Source organism: Mus musculus, chromosome 6 (genome assembly GCF_000001635.26).
Source record: "Mus musculus strain C57BL/6J chromosome 6, GRCm38.p6 C57BL/6J".
Classification (NCBI taxonomy): Eukaryota; Metazoa; Chordata; class Mammalia; order Rodentia; family Muridae; genus Mus; species Mus musculus.
In genome coordinates, this window is record NC_000072.6 from 69,771,981 (window position 1) to 69,796,279 (window position 24,299).

Below are 24,299 nucleotides of genomic sequence, written 5' to 3' on the forward strand. Positions count from 1 at the left end.
TCAATATTGAAGCATGAAGTGGAAGGAACTTGTTATACTGTGCCAATAGCTGATGAGTTTTTGGTAGTTGATGGCTTCTAAGGGAGGGAGAGACAATATTCTCTAAGAGTGTTTTCCCTGATAAATTTAACATGCTTGCTCCAGAGGCTGTTCTTACATCTATGAATATATGATCAACCCACATTGGACTCAGTTTGTACAGTGTATAGGACTCAGTGTTTAGATATATTTATATGTAGACATGAAGGGGGCAAGGAATGAGGAGTACATTTGAAAAAGAACTTGCACTGTTTTACAGTAAGGCACAATTATGTTTCTAGCAGATATGTGTACTTAACTATAATCTACACATATAAAATTTAATCATCATTTTTAAAAACAAAGAAAATTATGTTGGTATATGAAGGGAGAACCATTTTGTGTATAATGGTCCACATAGTGAAATGGATGGGAGACATAATCAATAAGGGGCCATGTCAATGAAGATCAGGTTGGGGCCATGAAATAGGAGACCATGGAAAAGGGGTGAGAAAGCATCATAGAGTTGGGAAGGCAGAAGTCCAACTGTCTCTGCTCAGTCTCTGAAATAGCACAGCAGTTTGTAATCTTGAGTCTAAAGAGCTATTTATTGTTATTTTTATGTTTTATTTATTGTTATTTTATTGGATATATATAATTGTCAGTATGTCTATATGGGTAGCGTGGGCATTCTTGGTACCTGGTAATGATAAAAGATGTTATCAGATTATCTGAAACTAGACTTACAAATGGTTGTGAACTTGCAATATGGGAATCAAACACAGGGCCTCTGGAAGAATAGCCAGTGATATTAACTATTGAATCATCTCTCCAACACTCTGGACTCCTTGACTTTGGATCAGTGTATATTCAGACCTGCATAATACTGAGATGATCAAGTTGTATTCTTTGAAGACAGACTAAGGAGTATGAGGTGAAGTTAGAACAGCAAAGTAAGTTCATAGAAAGAAACTGGTTCTCCTCTGTTCCCTCAAATGATTGCACCTCATTAGTATTTTGTGTTTGACAAGCAACACAGAACATTTGACTCAATAAATAAATAAATAAATAAATAAATAATAGGAAGTATGTCTTTTTGGAGGAGGTGTGGCCTTGTATCAGTAAATATGTCACTGAGGAGGCAGGGCTTTGAGGTCTTAAATGGTCAAACTACACCCAGGGTGAAATACTTCTCTCCATTTCTATGCTGCCTTGGATCAAGATGTAGAACTCTCAGCTCCTCCAGCACTGGGTCTTCCTGCATGTTGCCAAGCTTTCTATCATGATGATAATGGACTAAACCTCTGAAACTGTAAGTCAGGGCTAATTAATTGTTTGCCTTTATAAGAGTTGCCTTGATCATGTTGTCTCTTCACAGCAAAGAAAATCCTAACTAAGACAGAAGAGCAGTGTTGGAGGTAAATGAAAGAGACAATAAAAGCAGTGGAGACATTTATTTAAACACATCCCACTATATTAAGTACTGCAAAGATATGTTAGGTTTTCTTCCATTAATATTGCAATGTATCAAACAATTTGGGTAATGATCTTTCTGTTTCTATTTTGTGGGGAAATTTGAAGAATATTGGTATTAACTCTTCTTTGAAGGTCTGTTAGAATTCTGTACTAAACCCATCTGGTCCTGGAAGGTCATTTTTGTTTTTTGTTTGTTTGTTTGTTTGTTTTTGTTTTGTTTTGTTTTTTGCTTTTTGGTTGGGAGAATTTTGGTGACTGCTTCTATAACTTTAGGGGTTATGGGGCAGTTTTGATGGCTTATCTGATCCTGATTTAATATTGGCACCTGGTATCAGTCTAGAAAATTGCCCATTTCATCCAGATTTTCCAAATTTGTTGATATGGGCTTTTAGAGAAGGATCTATTTTTATCAATTTGGATACTGTCTCTATGCCCTCTGGTTATTCTGTATAAGGGTTTATGTATCTTATTGATTTGCTCAAAGAAACGTGTCCTGGTCTTGTTGAATCTTTATATAGAATCTTTTTATTTCTACTTTGTTGATTTCAGCCCTGAGGTTTGTGTTTTTGGTTTGTTTGTTTCGTTTGTTTGTTTGTTTGTTTTGTTTTTTATTTCCTACTATCTATTCCTATTGGGTGTATCTACTTGTTTCTTTGTTCTACAGCTTTCAGGTGCACTGACAATCTGCTAGTATATATTCTCTTCAATTTCTTTTTTGGAGGCATTTAGAGCTACGAGTTTTCCTCTTAGAACTGCTTTCATTGTGTCTCATAAGTTTTGGTAGCACGTGCCTTCACTTTCGATATATCTAAAAGTCTTTAATTTGTTTCTTTATGTCTCCCTTGTCTAATTTATCATTGAATAGAGCATTGTTCTGCTTCCATGTGTATGTGGGGTTTCCATTGTTCTTGATGTAATTGAAGACTAGTCTTAGTTCATAGAGATCTGATAGGATGTATGGGATTATTTCAAAGTTCTTATATTTGTTGAGGCCCGTTTTGTGATCAATGACATGATCAGTTTTGGAGAAGGAACCATGAGGTGCTGAGAAGGTATATTCTTTTGTTTTAGGATAAAAGTTCTATAGATATCTGTTAAATCCATTTGGTTTATAGCTTCTGTTGCTTTCACTATGTCACTCTTTAGATTCTCTTTCTGCCTGCCTGCCTTCCTTCTGTACTTCATGAAAATTCTAAGCAATTGACCAATAATGGACTCCCATCACCACCCTATATATACACAGTGACTGTTGAATGTAAATACACTGGTGTTGCTGTGACCCTGACCATGTCCCTTGGGCGATAGGTTGGGGTAAAAATTTGTAGAGTTAACCATACAGACTCTGGGAGTCAAGAAAGTGTCAAAAGTAGACCCTTTTATTGTAGGAAGTGGGCAAGCCTTTATACCCCCTACTGAGGCCATGTTGGCTCATGACCACTTGCTCCATGTAGTTGGCACAATCTGATTGGTTGCTCTGATCATCAACTTTGTCTGTCATCATTGGTGTCTGAGTGTCAAGCAGACACCAATATATATATTGTCTTTAGCAGACACAGACATTACTGTTTCACATAAGTGGGTCTCTGTAAGCAAACCATTATGATTTGTTGATTAATTTTTCCTTCATATTGCTATACATATAAGCATAAATACTAGAGTTCCAGGTGATATTAAATCACATGAAATATTTTATTTTTCAAATAATTATTCTCTCTTTATTCTAAATATTTAAGATTCTTTTGTAGTTCCATAGAAATATATGATACATCAGTGCTATAGATTTTTACCATACTGTAAATAGAATCCCAGAGTTTTTTTGCTTGCAAATAACTGAGACTTATGTTAAACTGATACTAGCCTCTGAGCTAGAAGCTGAGCTCTCTAGTCTTTGTGGGAACAGGAGTAAACTGTATGTCATTGTGTCAGACAATGCCTCAACTGAATTTCCAACAATTATAAGAATATGGAGTAATCAATCATTCCTTCTGTCCATCGAAGATGAGATTTTCTCTAGTGGCAGTATACTGGAGGAAGATTGTCCTTATGATTACACAAGGACAATATTAGGCAACATATTCTAAAGCTGAAATAGAGTGAAGAGAATTCATAGGCTATGGAGACTTCCAGTCTTCTACAATGCTCTAAACTCACAGCAGGCCCCATCTGATTTGTTTCCACTTTGAAGAAGGTTGAGGTACCACCAAAAATAGCTGAAGCAGCCCAGCCTCACACTTCTGCTTTCCTGGTGATTTTTGCTATGGTCTGCATCACTGTGTGAGGCCAGCTGTTACTCTGTTGACAGAAATACATTCCAAAATCTTCAGTCTCCACACTGTTGATACTGAGAGTGAAATCTGTCCCTGATCCACTGCCACTGAACCTGGAGGGGATCCCAGAGATGGACTGGGAAGCATACTTGATGAGAAGCCTTGGAGACTCATGTGATTTTTGTTGATACCAGTGTAGGTAGTTGCTAATACTTTGACTGGCCCTGCAGGAAAGACTGACTCTATCTCCTGGAGTCACAGACAGGGTGGCTGGAGACTGAGTTAGCACAATATCACCTCTGGAGGCTGGAAAATTAGGAAAAAAAAAGTTTAGTAGGACACAACATTGAATTTGTAAGTCACTCCTAAACCACTTAGAAAAATAAAAGACTTTCATTGTATTAATTTCTTTAAACAGGAAATCAAATACAATGTTTTGCTAGGTTCCAAATAAAATAAGAAGATTTCATATTTAAATAATATCGCCACATTATTTCCATGTCCAAACAGTCATACCTGAAATCCAGAAAAGCATAAGTCCAAGAATCTGAGGTGTGAAAACCATCTTCGAGCTTTCCCTGAGTTTGTGTGGATCATGACACAGTCCTGATAGAGATCTTCTTATAATACTCTAAGGAGCAGGAGCACTAAAAGAAGATGTATTTATGCAAAATCATACTGACTTTATAAGATCTGTAATAAGATCTGGCCAGAAGTGCAGACTCCTAGTGCCTTCTTAGAATATTTATCCCCTTGCTGATTACCTGAATAGATGTTGAGATTTAAAATAGACTTGGCTTCTACTTACATGCTCACATAATTAGCATAGTCTAAGGAGGTCTCTGGGATAAATGTAATAGTTTAAAATGAAAATCATCTCATCTCCATTGTCTTATTCCAGGCTTATATTGTTTTCTTTGATGCTTCTTTACAGTATGGGCTGAAGAATCTTTAAGAAACTGAACATTCAAAGTAGCATAACAACATGTAAACCTAAAGTGATATCACACTATCAAAATTTCATTAACAAGAAGAAAGAAATTCAGGATATCTTATGAAGACAAATTTTTCCAGGGGGAGAAAGAAATCCTTATAAATGTATATAATCTGCCAGAATGAATAAGAATTACGAGGTTGAGATATCAAAATATTTTTAACACTTTTCCCATACGTCCCAAATAGTATATCTTTCATGACTTTCCAACAACAGAAATGAGGAATACTACAAATGTATTTCTTGAGTGTTTAAACAAATTCCTTCCAAAGTACATGTTTTTCATGTTACTTAAAACACCACAATTTTCTCAAAGAACCAGCTCCTGGTTTGGTTGATTCTTTGTATATTTATTTATGTTTACACTTGGTTGATTTCAGCCCTGAGTTCAATTATTTCCAACCATATATTTCTCTAGGGTGAATTTCCTTCGTTTTGTTCTAGAGCTTTCAGATGTGCTGTCAAACTGCTAGTGAATTCTGTCTCCAGTTTCTTTTGGCTGCAGTCATTGCTATGAGTTTTCCTCTTAGCACTGCATTCATTTTGTCCCATAAGTTTGGGTATGTTGTGGCTTCAAATTCATTAAACTCTAAAAAGTCTTTAATTTCTTTCTTTATTTCTTCCTTGACCAAATTATCATTGAGTAGAGTGTTATTCAGTTTCCACGTGAATTTTGGCTTTCTAATATTTATGTTGGTATTGAAGACCAGCCTTATTTTGTGGTGAACTGAAAGGATGCATGAGATTATTTGAATATTCTTGTATCTGTATCTGTTGAGGCCTGTTTTGTGACAGTTATGGTTAGTTTGGGGAAGTTCCTATGAGGTGTAGATAAAAAGCTGTATTAGGATAAAATGTTACATATATATGTTAAGTCCATTTGTTTTGTAACTTCTGTTAGTTTTACTGTGTCTGTTTAGTTTCTGTTTTCATGGTCTGTCCATTGATAAGAGTGGGGTGTGGAAGACTGCCACTATTATTGAGTGCTGTAAAATGTGTGCTTTGAGCTTTAGTAAAGTTTCTTTTATGAATGGGGATGCCCTTCCATTTGCAGCATAGATGTTCAGATTTGAGAGTCCATCTTCGTAGATTTTATCTTTGATGAGTGTGAAGTGTCCTTCCTTATCTTTTTTTGATAACTTTAGGTTGAAAGTAGATTTTATTCGATATTAGAATGGTTTCTTCAGACCATTTGCTTCCAAAATAATTTTCTAGCCTTTTACTCTGAGGTAGTGTCTGTCTGAGGCAATGGGGTGGGTTTCCTTAATGCAGTAAAATGTTGGGTCCTGTTTATGTAACCAGTCTGTTATTGTATATGTTTTTATTGAAGAATTGAGTCCATTGATACTAAGAGAAATTAAGGAAAAGTAATTGTTGCTGCCTGTTAATTTTGTTGCTAGAGTTGGAATTCTGTTCATGTGGCTATCTTCTTTTAGGTTTGTTGAAGGACACATGTTCCACTATGTTCATAGAGCCTTATTTATAATAGCCAGAAGCTAGAAAGAATCCAGATGTCTCACAAAAGAGGAATGGATACCGATAATGTGCTACATTTACAAAATTGAGTACTACTCATCTATTAGAAACAATGAATTTGTGAAATTCTTAGGCAAATGGATGGATCTGGACGATATCATCCTGAGTGATGTAACCCAATCACCAGAGAACACACATGATATGCACTCACTCATAAATGGCTTTTAGCCCAGAAGCTCAGAATTGCCAAGATACAATTCACAAACCACATGAAACTCAAGGAGAAAGAAGACCAAAGTGTGGATACTTCAATCTTTCTTAGAAGTGGGGACAAAATTTCCATGGAAGATATTACAGAGATAAAGTGTGGAGCACAGACTGAAGGCATGACCATCCACAATCTGCCCCACCTTGGGATCCATCCTGTATACAATCACCAAACCCAGACAGTATTTTGGATGCCAACAATTGCTTGTTGGTATAGCTGTCTCCTGAGAGATTCTGTCAGTGCCTGATAAATACAAAAGTGGATGCTCACAGCCATCCATCAGACTGAGCACAAGGTTCCCAATGAAAGTGCTAGAGAAAATACCCAAGGAGCTGAAGGGGTTTGCAACCCCATAGGAGGAACAACAATATGAACTAATCAGTAACCCCAGAGTTCCCAGGGACTAAACCACGAACCAAAGTGTACACACTATGGGACTCATAGCTTCAGCTGCATATATAGCAGAAGATGGCCTAGTCAGTCATCAGTGGAATGAGAGGCCCTTAGTCCTGTGAGGACTGTATGCCCAGTGTATGTGCATGCCAGGGCCAGGAAGCAGGAGTGAGTGAGCAGGAAGAGGGAGGAGGGGATAGAGAGTCATCAGAGGGGAAACCATGAAAGGGGATATCATTTGAAATGTAAATAAAGAAAATATCTAAAAAAAAAAAAAAAGACTACAGCCGGGCGGTGGTGGCACACACCTTTAATCCCAGCACTTGGGAGGCAAAGGCCCGAGGATTTCTGAGTTTGAGGCCAGCCTGGTCTACAAAGTGAGTGCCAGGACAGTCAGGGCTATACAAATATACCCTGTCTCAAAAAAACCAAAAAAACCCCAAAACAAAACAAAAACAAAAATACAAACAAAAAATGACTACTACTGTGAGACAATCTAGATCATGAGAGAAATTTCAAATAGTTCCCTTTAAAGAAACAACTGATTCTGTCATTTGGGTCATATAACCAAACTAGAGCATATATATTATATAAAAGCTATGTCCAGGCTTTTGAAAAACCTCAATAACTCCAACACAGACTACCAAGACTCTAGAGAAATGGCAACAAGCATGATGAAGATTCCTAGTTCACTACATATGGGAATGTAATAGCTATGAAATCACTGTGAAGTTTTCTGAAACAGCTACAAATATCACTACTACACTACTCAGCTATGCCATTCCTGTGGATATACCTAAAGGATTCTATAACCTACAGCAGACATAAAAGAACATGTATCATGGACAATATTTTCTCATTTCTTCTTTCCTTCCTTTCTTCCTTTCTTTTTTTGTCTATTTTTCTTTTTCCACTATTTTGTTCTTTCTTTTTTACTTCATTCCTTCTATTCCTTTTTTCTTTTACTGAAAATTCAAATTTTTTCTGATAGAATATATTTTGTTTATGGAGTTTCTTCCTTCTATTCCTCCCAGGTCCTCCTCATGATCCCTTCTTTTAGTATCCACCCACTTTCTCTCTATTAGTAGAAAATACACATGCTTCTATACAAAAATATTTAATAATAATAATGTATAGGATAATAATAATATTAAAGTAAAATAAAATAATTACAATGATATAAAACAAAGAATAACACATAAATTTTTTTGCCTGGACTCACAGCAGGACAACTGGATACTGCGTCATCACAATGTCACCCACTGAGCCTAAAAGCACTTATGAAATATTAGTAGAGAAAAGGGAAAATGCATTATCTTTTTTAAATTTTCAGGTATAAACATTAAAATTTCTCCATTAATCACTATTTCCATGTGTTGAATGAAAAGTGGGTATTTATGTACCAATATCTGCATTTTTGCTTTGTCCAATAACATTACCTGAAATCCAGATGAATACTCCAGTGATCAGTGGTAAGAACAGCGTCTTCCGATTTTATTTCCCCCTTTTTACGTTGAGCATGCCGAAGGACATGGAATGACAGTCTAAGAGGCAAGGACACCAGATGAAAGAAATATCTGTGGAAATGATGTTACTTCATATTGTAAGTACTGAGACTATCAGAAAAGGACACTTTGTACTTCCCTGCCTATGGCTCCCTCTCCTGGTCACTTGATGCAGTGTTTATAGTTTCCAGACTTCTGAGCATGTTTCTTTCCATATAGGATTTAGCAGTGAGTACTATAAAATTCAGGCTTTTGCATAGCTACAGTCATCTGGAAAGAAGAACAACTCAGATCCTTTGCCTTGGTTCGTGGTTTCATTGCTTCCATCAGATTTCTCACACTACAGCTTGAATTTATTGATGTTTTATCATCTGAATTTTTTATATACCCTTACACTTTATAACACCTTAGTTCTCATTAAAATTATTTGAAAAGAGATGCTAAGACTGGAGGTCTTAATAAGACATTCTTCCAGAGATTTTGAATATAAACTTTAAAAAGTTCAAGGGTCTGAACATTGATACATAGAGGTCCGAGTATCAAAATGCTACTTTACCTCATTCCAAATTAAAAAAAAAAAAATAGGTATTACATTTATCATTTTCTACAACCCAGTGTGAGTTCAGAGTGTTTGTCAGGTACTCTATATACAGCTAAGGACAGTAATTAATTTGTTACACTATCTAAAAGAATAGTGTTCTGAGAGATTTATATAAGGAAAGTTCATTCCACCAGGTTTATCTTGTAAAGCAAGAGGCACTTTAACAATGTAAAAGCCAATGAATCTTCTGTAGCTCTAAGTGAAAAGGAAGCCTATAGCAGTTCCTACTCAGGACTCAGAACTCTTTGTTGCTGGCAAACCTTCCCTCATGAGCACTGTAGGGAACACCTGAAAATTCTCACTATTGCACTTCTTCACAGAAGGCACCCACTACTTCTAATACTCTCATTCAACAGTGATCTACACATGTAATCTCATGCCTAATTGAAGACACTGAGGAACACATGTCCTCAACAGAATAAGGAAACAAAAATAGGACCCGCTCGCACAGTTCTCTGCACTATAATGTTTTGCCCCTCAGGTACGTTCCACAGAACTATAGGTAACCAGCTTTAGTAGAAGCACATCCCAGTAGGGAGAGAAGACCCCAAATACCAAATCTTAGCCCACTGGGACACTTGCAGGTTTTGTTAATGTTGATAATAACGAGAGAAGAATTATGCAGATTGCAAAATGTACACAACTTGAGCCAAGTCCAACCTGTAGGAGTATGCCTTTCACTTTAAAAATCCATCAGTAAAATGTATGGAGCCAAATATTTTGTCAGATTCAGAAATATCAATATAAAGGCTTAAGAAACATTTAAATAGCAGTAAATAGCTGACTATGATCATCCACTTCTGTGTTTGCTAGGCCCTGGCATAGTCTCACAAGGGAGAGCTATATCTGGGTCCTTTCATCAAAATCTTGCTAGTGTATGCAATGGTGTCAGCATTTGGAAGCTGATTATGGGATGGATCCCTGCATATGGCAATCACTAGATGGTCCATCCTTTCGTCACAGCTCCAAATTTTGTCTCTGTAACTCCTTCCATGGGTGTTTTGTTCCCATTTCTAAGAAAGGGTAAAGTGTTGACACTTTGGTCTTAGTTCTTATTGAATTTCATGCGTTTGGCCAGTTGTATCATATATCTTGGGTATCCTAAGTTTCTGGGCTAATATCCACTTATCAGTGAGTACATATTGTGCGAGTTCCTTTGTGATTGGGTTACTTCACTCAGGATGATACCCTCCAGGTCCATCCATTTGCCTAGGAATTTCATAAACTCATTTTTTTAATAGCTGAGTAGTATTCCATTGTGTAAATGTACCACATTTTCCGTATCCATTCCTCTGTTGAGGGGCATCTGGGTTCTTTCCAGCTTCTGGCTATTATAAACAAGGCTGCTATGAACATAGTGGAGCATGTGTTCTTCTTACCGGTTGGGACATCTTCTGGATCTATGCCCAGGAGGGGTATTGCGGGATTCTCCGGTAGTACTATGTCCAATTTTCTGAGGAACCGCCAGACTGATTTCCAGATTGGTTGTACAAGCTTGCAAATCCCACCAACAATGGAGGAGTGTTCCCCTTTCTCCACATCCTCACCAGCATCTGCTGTCACCTGAGTTTTTGATCTTAGCCATTCTGACTGGAGTGAAGTGGAATCTCAGTGTTGTTTTGATTTGCATTTCCCTGATGATTAAGGATGTTGAACATTTTTTCAGGTGCTTCTCTGCCATTCGGTATTCCTCAGGTGAGAATTCTTTGTTCAGCTCTGAGCCCCATTTTTAATGGGGTTATTTGATTTTCTGGAGTCCACCTTCTTGAGTTCTTTATATATATTGAATATTAGTCCCCTATCCGATTTGGGATAGGTAAAGATCCTTTTCCAATTTGTTGGTGGCCTTTGTGACTTATTGACGGTGTCTTTTCCTTTGCAGAAGCTTTGCAATTTTATGAGGTCCCATTTATCGATTCTTGATTTTACAGCACAAGCCATTGCTATTCTATTCAGGACTTTTTCCCCTGTACCCATATCTTCGAGGCTTTTCCCTACTTTCTCCTCTATAAGTTTCAGTGTCTCTGGCTTTATGTGGAGTTCCTTAATCCACTTAGATTTGACCTTAGTACAAGGAGATAGAAATGGATCAATTCGCATTCTTCTACATGATAACCACTAGTTGTGCCAGCACCATTTGTTGAAAATGCTGTCTTTTTTTCACTGGATGGTTTTAGCTCCCTTATCAAAGATCAAGTGACCATAGGTGTGTGGATTCATCTCTGGGTCTTCAATTCTGTTACATTGATCTACTTGTCTGTCACTATACCAGTACCATGCAGTTTTGATCACAATTGCTCTGTAGTAAAGCTTTAGGTCAGGCATGGTGATTCCACCAGAAGTTCTTTTATCCTTGAGAAGAGTTTTTGCTATCCTCGGTTTTTTGTTATTCCAGATGAATATGCCGATTGCCCTTTCTAATTCGTTGAAGATATGAGTTGGAATTTTGATGGGGATTGCATTGAATCTATAGATTGCTTTTGGCAAGATAGCCATTTTTACAATGTTGATCCTGACTATCCATGAGCATGGGAGATATTTCCATCTTCTGAGATCTTCTTTAATTTCTTTCTTTAGAGACTTGAAGTTTTTATCATACAAATCTTTCACTTCCTTAGTAAGAGTCACGCCAAGGTATTTTATATTATTTGTGACCATTGAGAAGGGTGTTGTTTCCATAATTTCTTTCTCAGCCTGTTCATCCTTTGTGTACAGAAAGGCCATTGACTTGTTTGAGTTAATTTTATATCCAGCTACTTCATTGAAGCTATTTATCAGGCTTAGGAGTTCTCTGGTGGAATTTTTAGGGTCACTTATATATACTATCATATCATCTGCAAAAAGTGATATTTTGACTTCTTCCTTTCCAATTTGTATCCCCTTGATCTCCTTTTGTTGTCTAATTGCTTAGAAAGGACTTCAAGTACAATGTTGAATAGGTATGGAGAGAGTGGACAGCCATGTCTAGTCCCTGATTTTAGTGGGATTGCTTCCAGCTTCTCACCATTTACTTTGATGTTGGCTACTGGTTTGCTGTAGATTGCTTTTATCATGTTTAGGTATGGGTCTTGAATTCCTGATCTTTTGAAGACTTTTATCATGAATGGGTGTTGGATTTTGTCAAATGCATTCTCAGCATCTAACGAGATGATCGTGTGGTTTTTGTCTTTGAGTTTGTTTATATACTGGATTACATTGATGGATTTCCATATATTGAACCATCCCTGCATCCCTGGGATGAAACCTACTTGGTCAGGATGGATGATTGTTTTGATGTGTTCTTGTATTCCGTTAGCAAGAACTTTATTGAGGATTTTTGCTTCGATATTCATAAGGGAAATTGGTCTGAAATTCTCTATCTTTGTTGGGTTTTTTTGTGTTGTTTAGGTATCATAGTAATTGCGGCTTCATAGAATGAGTTGGGTAGAGTACCTTCCATTTCTATTTTGTGGAATAGTTTGTGAAGAACTGGAATTAGGTCTTCTTTGAAGGTCTGATAGAACTCTGCACTAAACCCATCTGGTCCTGGGCTTTTTTTGGCTGGGAGACTATTAATGACTGCTTCTATTTCTTTAGGGGATATGGGATTGTTGAGATCATTAACCTGATCTTGATTTAGCTTTGGTATTTACCTGGTATCTGTCTAGAAACTTGTCCATTTCATCCAGGTTTTCCAGTTTTGTTGAGTATAGCTGTTTGTAGAAGGATCTGATGGTGTTTTGGATTTCTTCAGGATCTGTTGTTATGTCTCCCTTTTCATTTCTGATTTTGTTAATTAGGATGCTTTCCCTGTGCCCTCTAGTGAGTCTGGCTAACGGTTTATCTATCTTGTTGATTTTCTCAAAGAACCAGCTCCTTGATTGGTTGATTCTTTGAATAGTTCTTCTTGTTTCCACTTGGTTGATTTCACCCCTGAGTTTGATTTTTTCCTGCCTCTACTCCTCTGGGGGGAATTTGCTTCCTTTTCTTCTAGACCTTTTAGGTGTGTTGTCAAGCTGCTAATGTGTTCTCTCTCTTGTTTCTTTTTGGAGGCACTCAGAGCTATGAGTTTTCCTCTTAGGAATGCTTTCATTGTGTCCCATAAGTTTGGGAATGTTGTGGCTTCATTTTCATTAAACTCCAAAAAGTCCTTAATTTCTTTCTTTATTCCTTCCTTGACCAAGGTATCATTGAGAAGAGTGTTGTTCAGTTTCCACGTGAATGTTGGCTTTCTATTATTTATTTTGTTATTGAAGATCAGCCTTAGTCCATGCTTATCTGATAGGATGCATGAGACAATTTCAATATTTTTGTATATGTTGAGGCTTGCTTTGTGACCAATTATGTCACAATTTTAGAGAAGGTACCATGAGGTGCTGAGAAGAAGGTATATCCTTTTGTTTTAGGATAAAATGTTCTGTAGATATCTGTTAAGTCCATATGTTTCATCACTTCTGTTAGTTTCACTGTGTCCCTGTTTAGTTTCTGTTTCCAAGATATGCCCATTGATGAAAGTGGTGTGTTGAAGTCTCCCACTATTATTGTGTGAGGTGCAATGTGTGCTTTGAGCTTTACTAAAGTTTCTTTAATTAATGTGGCTGCCCTTGTATTTGGAGCATAGATATTCACAATTGAGAGTTCCTCTTGGATGATTTTACCTTTGATGAGTATGAAGTGCCCCTCCTTGTCTTTTTTGATTATTTTGGGTTGGAAGTCGATTTTGTTAGATATTAGAATGGCTACTCCAGCGTGTTTCTTCATACCATTTGCTTGGCAAATTGTTTTCCAGCCTTTCATTCTGAGGTAGTGCCTATCTTTTTCTCTGAGATGAGTTTCCTGTAAGCAGCAAAATGTTGGGTCTTGTTTGTGTAGCCAGGTATTCTATGTCTTTTTATTGGGGAATTGAGTCCACTGATATTAAGAGATATTAAGGAAAAGTAATTGTTGCTTCCTGTTATTTTTGTTGTTAAAGTTGGCATTCTGTTCTTGTGGCTGTCTTCTTTTAGTTTTGTTGAGGGATTATCTTCTTGTTTTTTCTAGGGAGTGGTTCCCGTCCTTGTATTGGTTTTTTCTGTTATTATCCTTTGAAGGGCTGGATTCGTGGAGAGATAATGTGTGAATTTAGTTTTGTCATGGAATACTTTGGTTTCTTCATCTATGGTAATTGAGAGTTTGGCTGGGTATAGTAGCCTGGGCTCGAATTTGTGTTCTCTTAGTGTCTGTATATCATCTGTCCAGGCTCTTCTGGCTTTCATAGACTATGGTGAAAAATCTGGTGTAATTCTGATAGGCTTGCCTTTATATTTACTTGACCTTTTTCCCTTACTGCTTTTAGTATTCTATCTTTATTCAGTGCATTTGATGTTCTGATTATTATGTGTCAGGAGGAATTTCTTTTCTGGTTAGTCTATTTGGAGTTTTATAGGCTTCTTGTATGTTCACGGGCATGTCTTTCTTTAGATTTGGGAAGTTTTCTTCAATAATTTTGTTGAAGATGTTTGCTGGTCCTTTGAGTTGAAAATCTTCATTCTCACCCACTCCTATTATCCGTAGGTTTGGTCTTCTCATTGTGACCTGGATTTCCTGGATGTTTTCAGTTACGATCTTTTTGCATTTTCTATTTTCTTTGATTGTTATGCTGATGTTCTCTATGGAATCTTCTGCACCTGAGATTCTCTCTTCCATCTCTTGTATTCTGTTGCTGATGCTGGCATCTATGGTTCCATATTTCTTTCCTAGGGTTTCTATCTCCAGCGTTGCCTCACTTTGGGATTTCTTTATTGTGTCTACTTCCCTTTTTAGGTCTAGTATGGTTTTGTTCATTTTCATCACCTGTTTGGATGTGTTTTCCTGTTTTTCTATAAGGACTTCTACCTGTTTGGTTGTGTTTTCCTGTTTTTCTTTAAGGACTTGTAACTCTTTAGCAGTGTTCTCCTGTATTTCTTTAAGTGAGTTATTAAATTTCTTATTTATGTCCTCTACCATCATCATGAGATATGCTTTTAAATCCAGGTCTACCTTTTCAGGTGTGTTAGGGTGCCCTGGACTGGGCGAAGTGGGCGTTCTGGGTTCTGATGATGGTGAATGGTCCTGGTTTCTGTTAGTAGGATTCTTACATTTACCTTTCCCCATCTGGCAATCTCTGGAGTTAGTTGTAATAGTTGTCTTTGTTTATAGATTGTTCCTCTGGTGATTTTGTTACCCTCTATCAGCAGACGTGGGAGACTAGCTCTCTCCTCTGAGTTTCAGTGGTCAGAGCAGTCTCTGCTGGCAAGCTCTCCTCTTTCAGGGAAGGTGCACAGTTATCTGGTGTTTGGACCTCCTCCTGGCTGAAGATGAAGACCCAAAACAGGATCTTTCCCAGAAGCTGTGTTGCTTTGGCAAGGAAGGTGGCCAGTTGTCTGGAGCAAAAGATGGCGCCGCCTCAGAAGCTCTCTGGCTCTCACCTTTCCCAGAAACTGCTGGCCTCTGTATTCCACACCCTCACCCGTGCAGCCTGCCCTCCGCAGAGTCCGGAACCAAGGTGGCTCCCGCTGGAGCCTGAGGCAGAAACCTCTAGGGCTAATTTGCATTTTCTTATGTAGCTGATTACCTGTACTCAGGTAACATGTGTCCCTTCCCACACATCTTCCCTGGACTGATCCTTTCTGCATCTCTATCCCATAATACTTTCTCCTCCTAGATATACCACCTCCCATTTCCTGCCTAAGCCATAGGCCTTAGGTTTTTTAATTGGCAGGTGATGCATCCATAAAATAAACAAGATGTCCTCTCTACAGAGCATGAAGCCTGTTACTTCACAACATCACCACTGGTTCCTAATAATATAACAGTGCAAAGTCATGACCATCCTTTCCAAGCAAACTTTGTGAATACTTTTTTATTCATTTCCAGTCATATCCTGGTATATTTTGTGCTTTTTGAAATATATATCAAATGCTTTTCCACAAAACAGTTATGTGGAATTTCCTAAAGGTCATGTATATTACCCCTTCCCTTCTACACTAGAATCTTCATCTTGGCACAGTTCCTGTCACATTCAGAATTTCTCATTATACTGTACCTTAACTTCAGTGTCCATCTTAGAAAATAGTACCTGCCTCACCAAACATGGACAGCCCACACAGGCAGTCATAACTCACCCTCCATCCCATTTATCTCCTGCATCTCATTCTCTACTTTCCCAAAATCCATAGCAATAACAGAAACAGGAACTTAAAAGGACTCATCATTTTGAGATAAAATAAGCAAAGTGATCATCTAAAGCAACACTACAGCTGAGCTTTTATCTCAGTACATCAAGGTAAGGACATCCCTAGATATTCATTAAAGATGCTTTCTTATTTCCATTAAATACTTTTGGCTTCTTAGTCACAGATCAAGTGCCCATAAGCATGTGGTTTTATTTCTGGGTATTCAATTCTATTCCACTGATCAAACTGTCTGTCTCTTTACCAATACCATGCAGTTTTTAATCACTGTTGCTATGTAGTAAAACTTGAAATCTGGGATGTTGATTCCCCAAGAATTTATTTTATTGTTAAAAATTGTTTTTGCTGTCCTGTTTTGTTGTTATTGTTGTTGTTTATCCACATGAAATTGAATTGCTTTTTCCATGTCTTTGAAGAGTTATGTTGGAATTTGGATGGAGATTGCATTGAATCTTTGGATTTCTTTTGGTAAGATGGCCAGTTTTACTATGTTAATCCTACCAATCCATGAGCATGGGAAGATCTCTACATTTTCTGAGGTCTTCTTCCATTTCTTGAGAGACATGACGTTCTAGTCAAACAGATAATTTACTTGTTTAGTTAGAATTACCCCAAGGTATTTTACATTGTGTATAACTATTTTGAAGGATATTGTTTCCTGAGTTTCTTTCATGGCCCATTTTTTATTTGTGTAAAAAAAGGGGGGGTACTGATTCATTTCAATAAATTTTATATACAGCTACTTTGCTGAAGTTGTTTATCAGCTGTAGAAGTTCTGTGATAAATTTTTGGGGTTGCTTATGTAAACAATCACACCATCTGCATATAGCGATACTTATACTTTTTTCTTGAAATACTCTTGTTGTATTATTGCTCTAGCTAGAACTTGGCATGTGATATTCAATGGATATGGAAGAGTAGGCATCCTTGTCTTGCCCCAGATTATGGTGGGATTGCTTCAAGTACCTCTCCTGAGCAGCAGACATCTCGGTTCCGGGACCCTGCCTAGTGTATCCTGCACAGACAGCTGGCCATTTTCCCGGCCAGAGGATAGGGATCTGACCGGCATGGGAGCATTTTGCCTGAGCATCAGCAGCAGACATCTTGGTTCTGTGATCCGGCCGAGTGTATCCTGTACAGGCAGGTGACCATTTTCCTGGCCAGAGGATAGGGACCTGCCCGACGCAGGAGCGCTTTGCCTGAGCATTGGCAGCAGATATCTTAGTTCCAGGACCCCGCCAAGTGTACCCTGCACAGACATCTTAGTTCCAGGACCCCGCCGAGTGTATCCTGCACAGCTCCAGAGAATACCAGATGGTGAAAGGCAAACATAATAAAGAAAACACAAAGTGAGGCAACGCTGGAGATAGAAACCCTAGGAAAGAAATCTGGAACCATAGATGCCAGCATCAGCAACAGAATACAAGAGATGGAAGAGAGAATCTCATAGAGAACATCGGTACAACAATCAAAGATAATACAAAATGCAAAAAAGATCCTAACACAAAACATCCAGGAAATCCAGGTAACAATGAGAAGACCAAACCTACGGATAATAGGAGTTGATGAGAATGAAGATTTTCAACTCAAAGGACCAGCAAACATCTTCAACAAAATTATAGAAGAAAACTTCCCAAACCTAAAGAATGATATACCCATGAACATACAAGAAGCCATAGAACTCCAAATAGACTGGACCAGAAAAGAAATTCCTCCAGACACATAATAATCAGAACAACAAATGCACTAAATAAAGATAGAATATTAAAAGCAGTAAGGGAGAAAGGTCAAATAACATATAAAGGCAAGCCTATCAGAATTACACCAGACTTTTCACTAGAGACTATGAAAGCCAGAAGAGCCTGGACAGATGTTATACAGAAACTAAGAGAACACAAATGGCAGCCCAGGCTACTATACCCGGCCAAACTCTCAATTACCATAGATGGAGAAACCAAAGTATTCCACAACAAAACCAAATTCACACATTATCTTTCCACAAATCCAGCCCTTCAAAGGATAACAACAGAAAAGAAGCAATACAAGGACGGAAATCAAGCCCTAGAACAAGCAAGAAAGTAATCCCTCAACAAACCAAAAAGAAGACAGCCCCAAGAACAGAATGCCAACTCTAACAACAAAAATAAAAGGAAGCAACAATTACTTTTCCTTAATATCTCTTAATATCAATGGACTCAATTCCCCAATAAAAAGACATAGACTAACAGACTGGCTACACAAACAGGACCTAACATTCTGCTGTTTACAGGAGACACATCTCAGGGAAAAAGACAGACACTACCTCAGAGTGAAAGGCTGGAAAACAATTTTCCAAGCAAATGGTCTGAAGAAACAAGCAGGAGTAGCCATTCTAATATCGGATAAAATTGACTTCAACCCAAAGTTATCAAAAAAGACAAGGAGGGACACTTCATACTCATCAAAGGTAAAATTATCCAAGAGGAACTCTCAATTTTGAATATCTACTCTCCAAATGCAAGGGCAGCCAAATTCATTAAAGAAACTTTAGTAAAGCTCAAAGTACACATTGCACCTCACACAATAAGACTGGGAGACTTCAACACACCACTTTCATCAATGGGCAGATCGTGAAAACAGAAACTAAACAGGGACACAGTGAAACTAACAGAAGTTATGAAACAAATGGATCTGACAGATATCTACAGAACATTTTATCCTAAAATAAAAGGATATACCTTCTTCTCAGCACCTCACGGGACCTTCTCCAAAATTGACCATATAATTGGCCACAAAACAGGCCTCAACAGATACAAAAATATTGAAATTGTCCCATGTATCCTATCAGACCACCATGGCCTAAGGCTGATCTTCAATAACAACATAAATAATGGAAAGCCAACATTCACGTGGAAACTGAACAACACTCTTCTCAATGATACCTTGGTCAAGGAAGAAATAAAGAAAGAAATTAAAGACTTTTTAGAGTTTAATGAAAATGAAGCCACAACATACCCAAACCTTTGGGACACAATGAAAGCATTTCTGAGAGGGAAACTCATAGCTCTGAGTGCCTCCAAGAAGAAATGGGAGAGAGCACATAGTAGCAGCTTGACAACACATATAAAAGCTCTAGAAAAAAAGGAAGAAATTACACCCAAGAGGAGTAGACAGCAGGAAATAATCAAACTCAGGGGTGAAATCAACCAAGTGGAAACAAGAAGAACTATTCAGAAAATTAACCAAACGAGGAGTTGTTTCTTTGAGAAAATCAACAAGATAGATAAACCCTTAGCTAGACTCACTAGAGAACACAGGGACAACATCCTAATTGACAAAATCAGAAATGAAAAGGGAGACATAACAACAGATCCTGAAGAAATCCAAAACACCATCAGATCCTTCTACAAAAGGCTATACTCAACAAAACTGGAAAACCTGGATGAAACGGACACATTTCTAGACAGATACCAGGTACCAAAGTTAAATCAGGATCAAGTTAACGATCTAAACAGTCCCATATCCTCTAAGGAAATAGAAGCAGTCATTAATAGTCTCCCAACCAAAAAAAGCCCAGGACCAAATGGGTTTAGTGCAGAGTTCTACCAAACCTTCAAAGAAGATCTAATCCCAGTTCTGCACAAACAATTGCACAAAATAGAAATAGAGGGAACTCTACCCAACTCATTCTATGAAGCCACAATTACTCTGACACCTAAACCACAGAAAGATCCAACAAAGATAGAGAACTTCAGACCAATTTCCCTTATGAATATGGAAGCAAAACTCCTCAATAAAATTCTTGCTAACCGAATCCAAGAACACATTAAAACAATCATCTATCCTGACCAAGTAGGTTTTATTCCAGGGATCAGGGATGGTTTAATATACGAAAATCCATCAATGTAATCCACTATATAAACAAACTCAAAGACAAAAACCACATGATCATCTCGTTAGATGCGGAAAAAGCATTCGACAAGATCCAACACCCATTCATGACAAAAATCTTGGAAAGATCAGGATTTCAAGGCCCATACCTAAACATGATAAAAGCAATCTACAGCAAACCAGTAGCCAACATCAAAGTAAATGGAGAGAAGCTGGAAGCAATCCCACTAAAATCAGGGACGAGACAAGGCTGCCCACTTTCTCCCTACCTTTTCAACATAGTACTTGAAGTCCTACCCAGAGCAATTAGACAACAAAAGGAGATCAAGGGGATACAAATTGGACAAGATGAAGGCAAAATATCACTTTTTGCAGATGATATGATAGAATATATAAGTGACCCTAAAAATTCCACCAGAGAACTCCTAAACCTGATAAACAGCTTCGGTGAAGTAGCTGGATATAAAATTAACTCAAACAAGTCAATGGCCTTTCTCTACACAAAGAATAAACAGGCTGAGAAAGAAATTAGGGAAACAACACCCTTCTCAATAGTCACAAATAATAAAAAATATCTCTGCGTGACTCTAACTAAGGAAGTGATAGATCTGTATGATAAAAATTTCAAGTCCCTGAAGAAAGAAATTAAAGAAGATCTCAGAAGATGGAAAGATCTCCCATGCTCATGGATTGGCAGGATCAACATTGTTAAAATGGCTATCTTGCCAAAAGCAATCTACAGATTCAATGCAATCCCCATCAAAATTCCAACTCAATTCTTTACTTTCTTATGACAGCTCAGCTACACATGAATTGTTTCCATCAAGCCAGAAAAAAATGGCATGGGTTTTCTCTGTTCTTTCTATGCATATGAACTCCCCTCCTAGATTCATCTGTGATTATAGCTATAACCAGTGTCCTGTGAGTCTTCAAATTATGGCACCTTACGTCTCGCTTTTTCCACAAGTTATCATAGTTAATGTATATGACTATTCTCTGAGAAATAATTATTCATGTCCTTAAATGTAAAATGGATCCCCAAACTGCCTATACTATGGACACCTTAACTTTTCTAAATATTAAGAGGACATATATGTTAATCTAAATTTAGGACAGAAGGATTCAGGCTGTGTATTGGGAAAAGCATGTACGGAAGTAAAAGTAGAAGCTGTACATGAGGAGTTATAGCCACAGTACTTTCCAGACTTAGTGCAAGTTTCCATGAATGGTTGAATGGTAAAAGGTTGACATGTGCAGACCATGATTCCATAGGAGGTAAGGATTTTACAGTGTGAGACTGACACCAGCACCATAAATCATCTTTGTTCAAGCTTATACAAATCGAATTATACATTATTTGGAGATGGTAAATTGGGAACTATTAGAGTTAACTTAGAGGATAAAATTTATCATTGTATATGTATTCAAAATCACTGTAGGCTCTTTCTACCTACTGATCTGGTTTTTAAAATGTGTTACCAAAAGTGTTTGATTAGCAATAAGGTGCTGCCATGGGATTCTGAGGAGATCTGTCTGTTGCTGACAGAATAGATACTAGCAACTCTATTCATTTGAGAGTTATAGGTTGCCAATGTATTCCTAGGTGCATGTATGTGTGTATATGTGTGTGTGTGTGTGTGTGTATGCACTCTTGTGTGTGCATGCCTGTGCATGAGTTTGCTTTGTGTACAGGCCCCAGGGCAAGTGGAGTGCCAACTTACTCACCTATTCTCTATCCTTACCTGCTTCATAATCATAACAATTTTGAGGCTTGATGAATATAGAATGCAGAAAAGCTCCAGAAACTAGGCTGTGATACCACTATAGGCTACATTTCTGTACCGAAAGTTTGACTCTATTCTTCCTCAGGCTGTGTTCTTCCCTCTGCGAAAATGCTAATAGAGCATGTCGTTCCATAAATCTTTAGCAATACTACAGGATCCCACTGATCCTTATATTTTTGCCTATGTAGACAACATAGGAAGCTGTTTATTAATATTGAGAGACAAACAGAAAATTAGGAAAGGGAAAGATTGTTGTAACTCTCAATTACCATTAGTATGAAGATTTTGCGTTAAAGTCAAATTCCCTAGAAGATGTGAATGTAACATAGATGAAAATGGTGTCTTTAAAGTTGTAAACATGAACTTTACAACATCTCCTCCTCTCCTCCCCATCTCTCTGACTCTGTTGCCTGACTTTAAATGCTGTTTCCTAATTTGCGTGCCATGTGTGTTCCTACTGGGAGAGAATATGCCAACCGTGACTTGGCATCAGTTTTTGAACAACAAAAAAAAAAAAACCAGAAAAAAAAACAAACAAACAATATTCCGTGCAGTGAGTGCCTAAAGCATAACCAACCAAGAGAGCACAGGGCACAGGAGCAGTGTAGCAGCTAGGACAGGGTCTTTCCAGTCACCATCTTAACCCAGAAGCTGAGACTGTTCTGCAGCCCTCTAGTTACAGGGGAGAGCCAGTTTCCCAGGAGTGCTGAAACAGGCTTATAGGGCCACAGGAGAGACAAGTTAAAGCCAGAGAGAGCAAGAACAAGTGACACCAGAGATAACCAGATGGCAAAAGAAAAAGTCATCAAACTTACCAACAGAAACCAAGGTTATGTGGTATCATCAAAATACAGTTCTCCCACAACAGCAATTCCTTCACACCCCAACACACCAGAAAAGCAAGATAGCAATTTAAAAATTTATCAGAACAATGCATGGTTCTGATAAAAGATATTAAGAAGGACATAAGTAACTCCCTTAGATAAATACAGGAGAACACAGATATATAGGTTGAAAACTTTAATGAGAACACACACACACACAAACACAAACACACACACACACACACACACACACACACAACCTTAAACAATTACAAGAAAACACAAAGAAATAGGTGAAGGAATTAAACAAAATATCCAGGATCAAACTAAGTGGAGAGAATCTTGAAGCAATCCCACTGAGATCAAGAACTAGATAAGGCTATCCTCTCTCTTCATACCTGTACAATATAGTACTAAAAGTCCTAGCCAAAACAATTAGACAACTAAAGGATGTCAAAAGGATACAAATTGGAAAGGAAGAAGTCAAAATGTCACTATGTGCAGATGATATGATCATATACTTAAGTGACTTCAAAAATTCCACCAGAGAACTCCTAAACCTGGTAAGCCACTTTTTCAAACTGGTTGAATATAATATTAACTCAAAAAATCAGTGTTCTTCCTCTACACAAAGGATAGATAGGCTGAGAAAGAAATTATGGAAACAACACCTTTCATGATAGCCACAAATAATATAAAATATCTTGGTGTGACTCTAACTAAGCAAGTGAAAGATCTGTATGACAAGAACATCAAGTCTCTGAAGAAAGAAATTAAAGAAGATCTCAAAAGTTGAAAATATCCCCCATGCTCGTGGATTAGTAGGACTAATGTAGTAAAACTGTCCATTGTGATGAAAACAATCTACAGATTCAATTCAATCCCCATCAAAATTTCAAATCTATTCTTCATAGAGATAGAAAGAGCAATTTTCAAATTCATTTGGAAAAACAAATAACTCAGTATAGCAAAAACTATTCTGAGCAATAAAAGAACTTCTTGGGGAATCACCATCCCTAACATCAAGCTCTATTACAGAACAATTGTGATAACACAAATACAAAAACAAAAACAAAACTGGTATTGCTACAGTGACAGACAGGTAGATGAATGGAATAGAATTGAAGGCCCATAAATGACCCCACACACCTATGGCCACTTGATCTTTGACAAAGGAGCAAAAACCATCCAGTGCGAAAAAGACAGCATTTTCAACAAATGTTGATGATTCAACTGATGATTATCATGTAGAAGAATGCAAATGGATTCATTCTTAGCTCTTTGTACAAAGCTCAATTCCGAGTGAAGCAAAGACCTCCACATAAAACAAGATAGACTAAAACTAATAGAAAGAGGGTGGAGAAGATCCTTGAAGACATGGGCACAGGGAAAAAAATTCCTGAACAGAACATCAATAGCTTATACTCTACGGTCAATAATAGGACCTCATAAAACTGCAAAGATTTGTAAGTCAAAGAACACTCTCATTAGGACAAACCAGCAAGCAACAGATTGGGGAAAGATCTTTACCAGCCCTATATCCTATAGAGGCTTAATATCCAATATATACAAAGAACTCAAGAAGTTAGACTCCAGAAAATCAAATAAACCTATTTAAAAAAAGGGGGGGGGG

At 37.6% G+C, this 24,299-nt stretch overlaps 1 gene segment (V, D, J or C) and 1 further gene; one reads left to right on the top strand and one right to left on the bottom strand.

Annotated features, from left to right (window-relative positions):
- Igk (immunoglobulin kappa chain complex) overlaps window positions 1-24,299 on the top strand; it is a 3,171,119-nt gene that overhangs the window by 2,216,345 nt on the left and 930,475 nt on the right.
- Igkv5-45 (immunoglobulin kappa chain variable 5-45) lies at window positions 3,770-4,326 on the bottom strand. The segment is given in 2 exon segments: window positions 3,770-4,067; window positions 4,278-4,326. Coding segments are annotated over 2 exon segments (347 nt in total).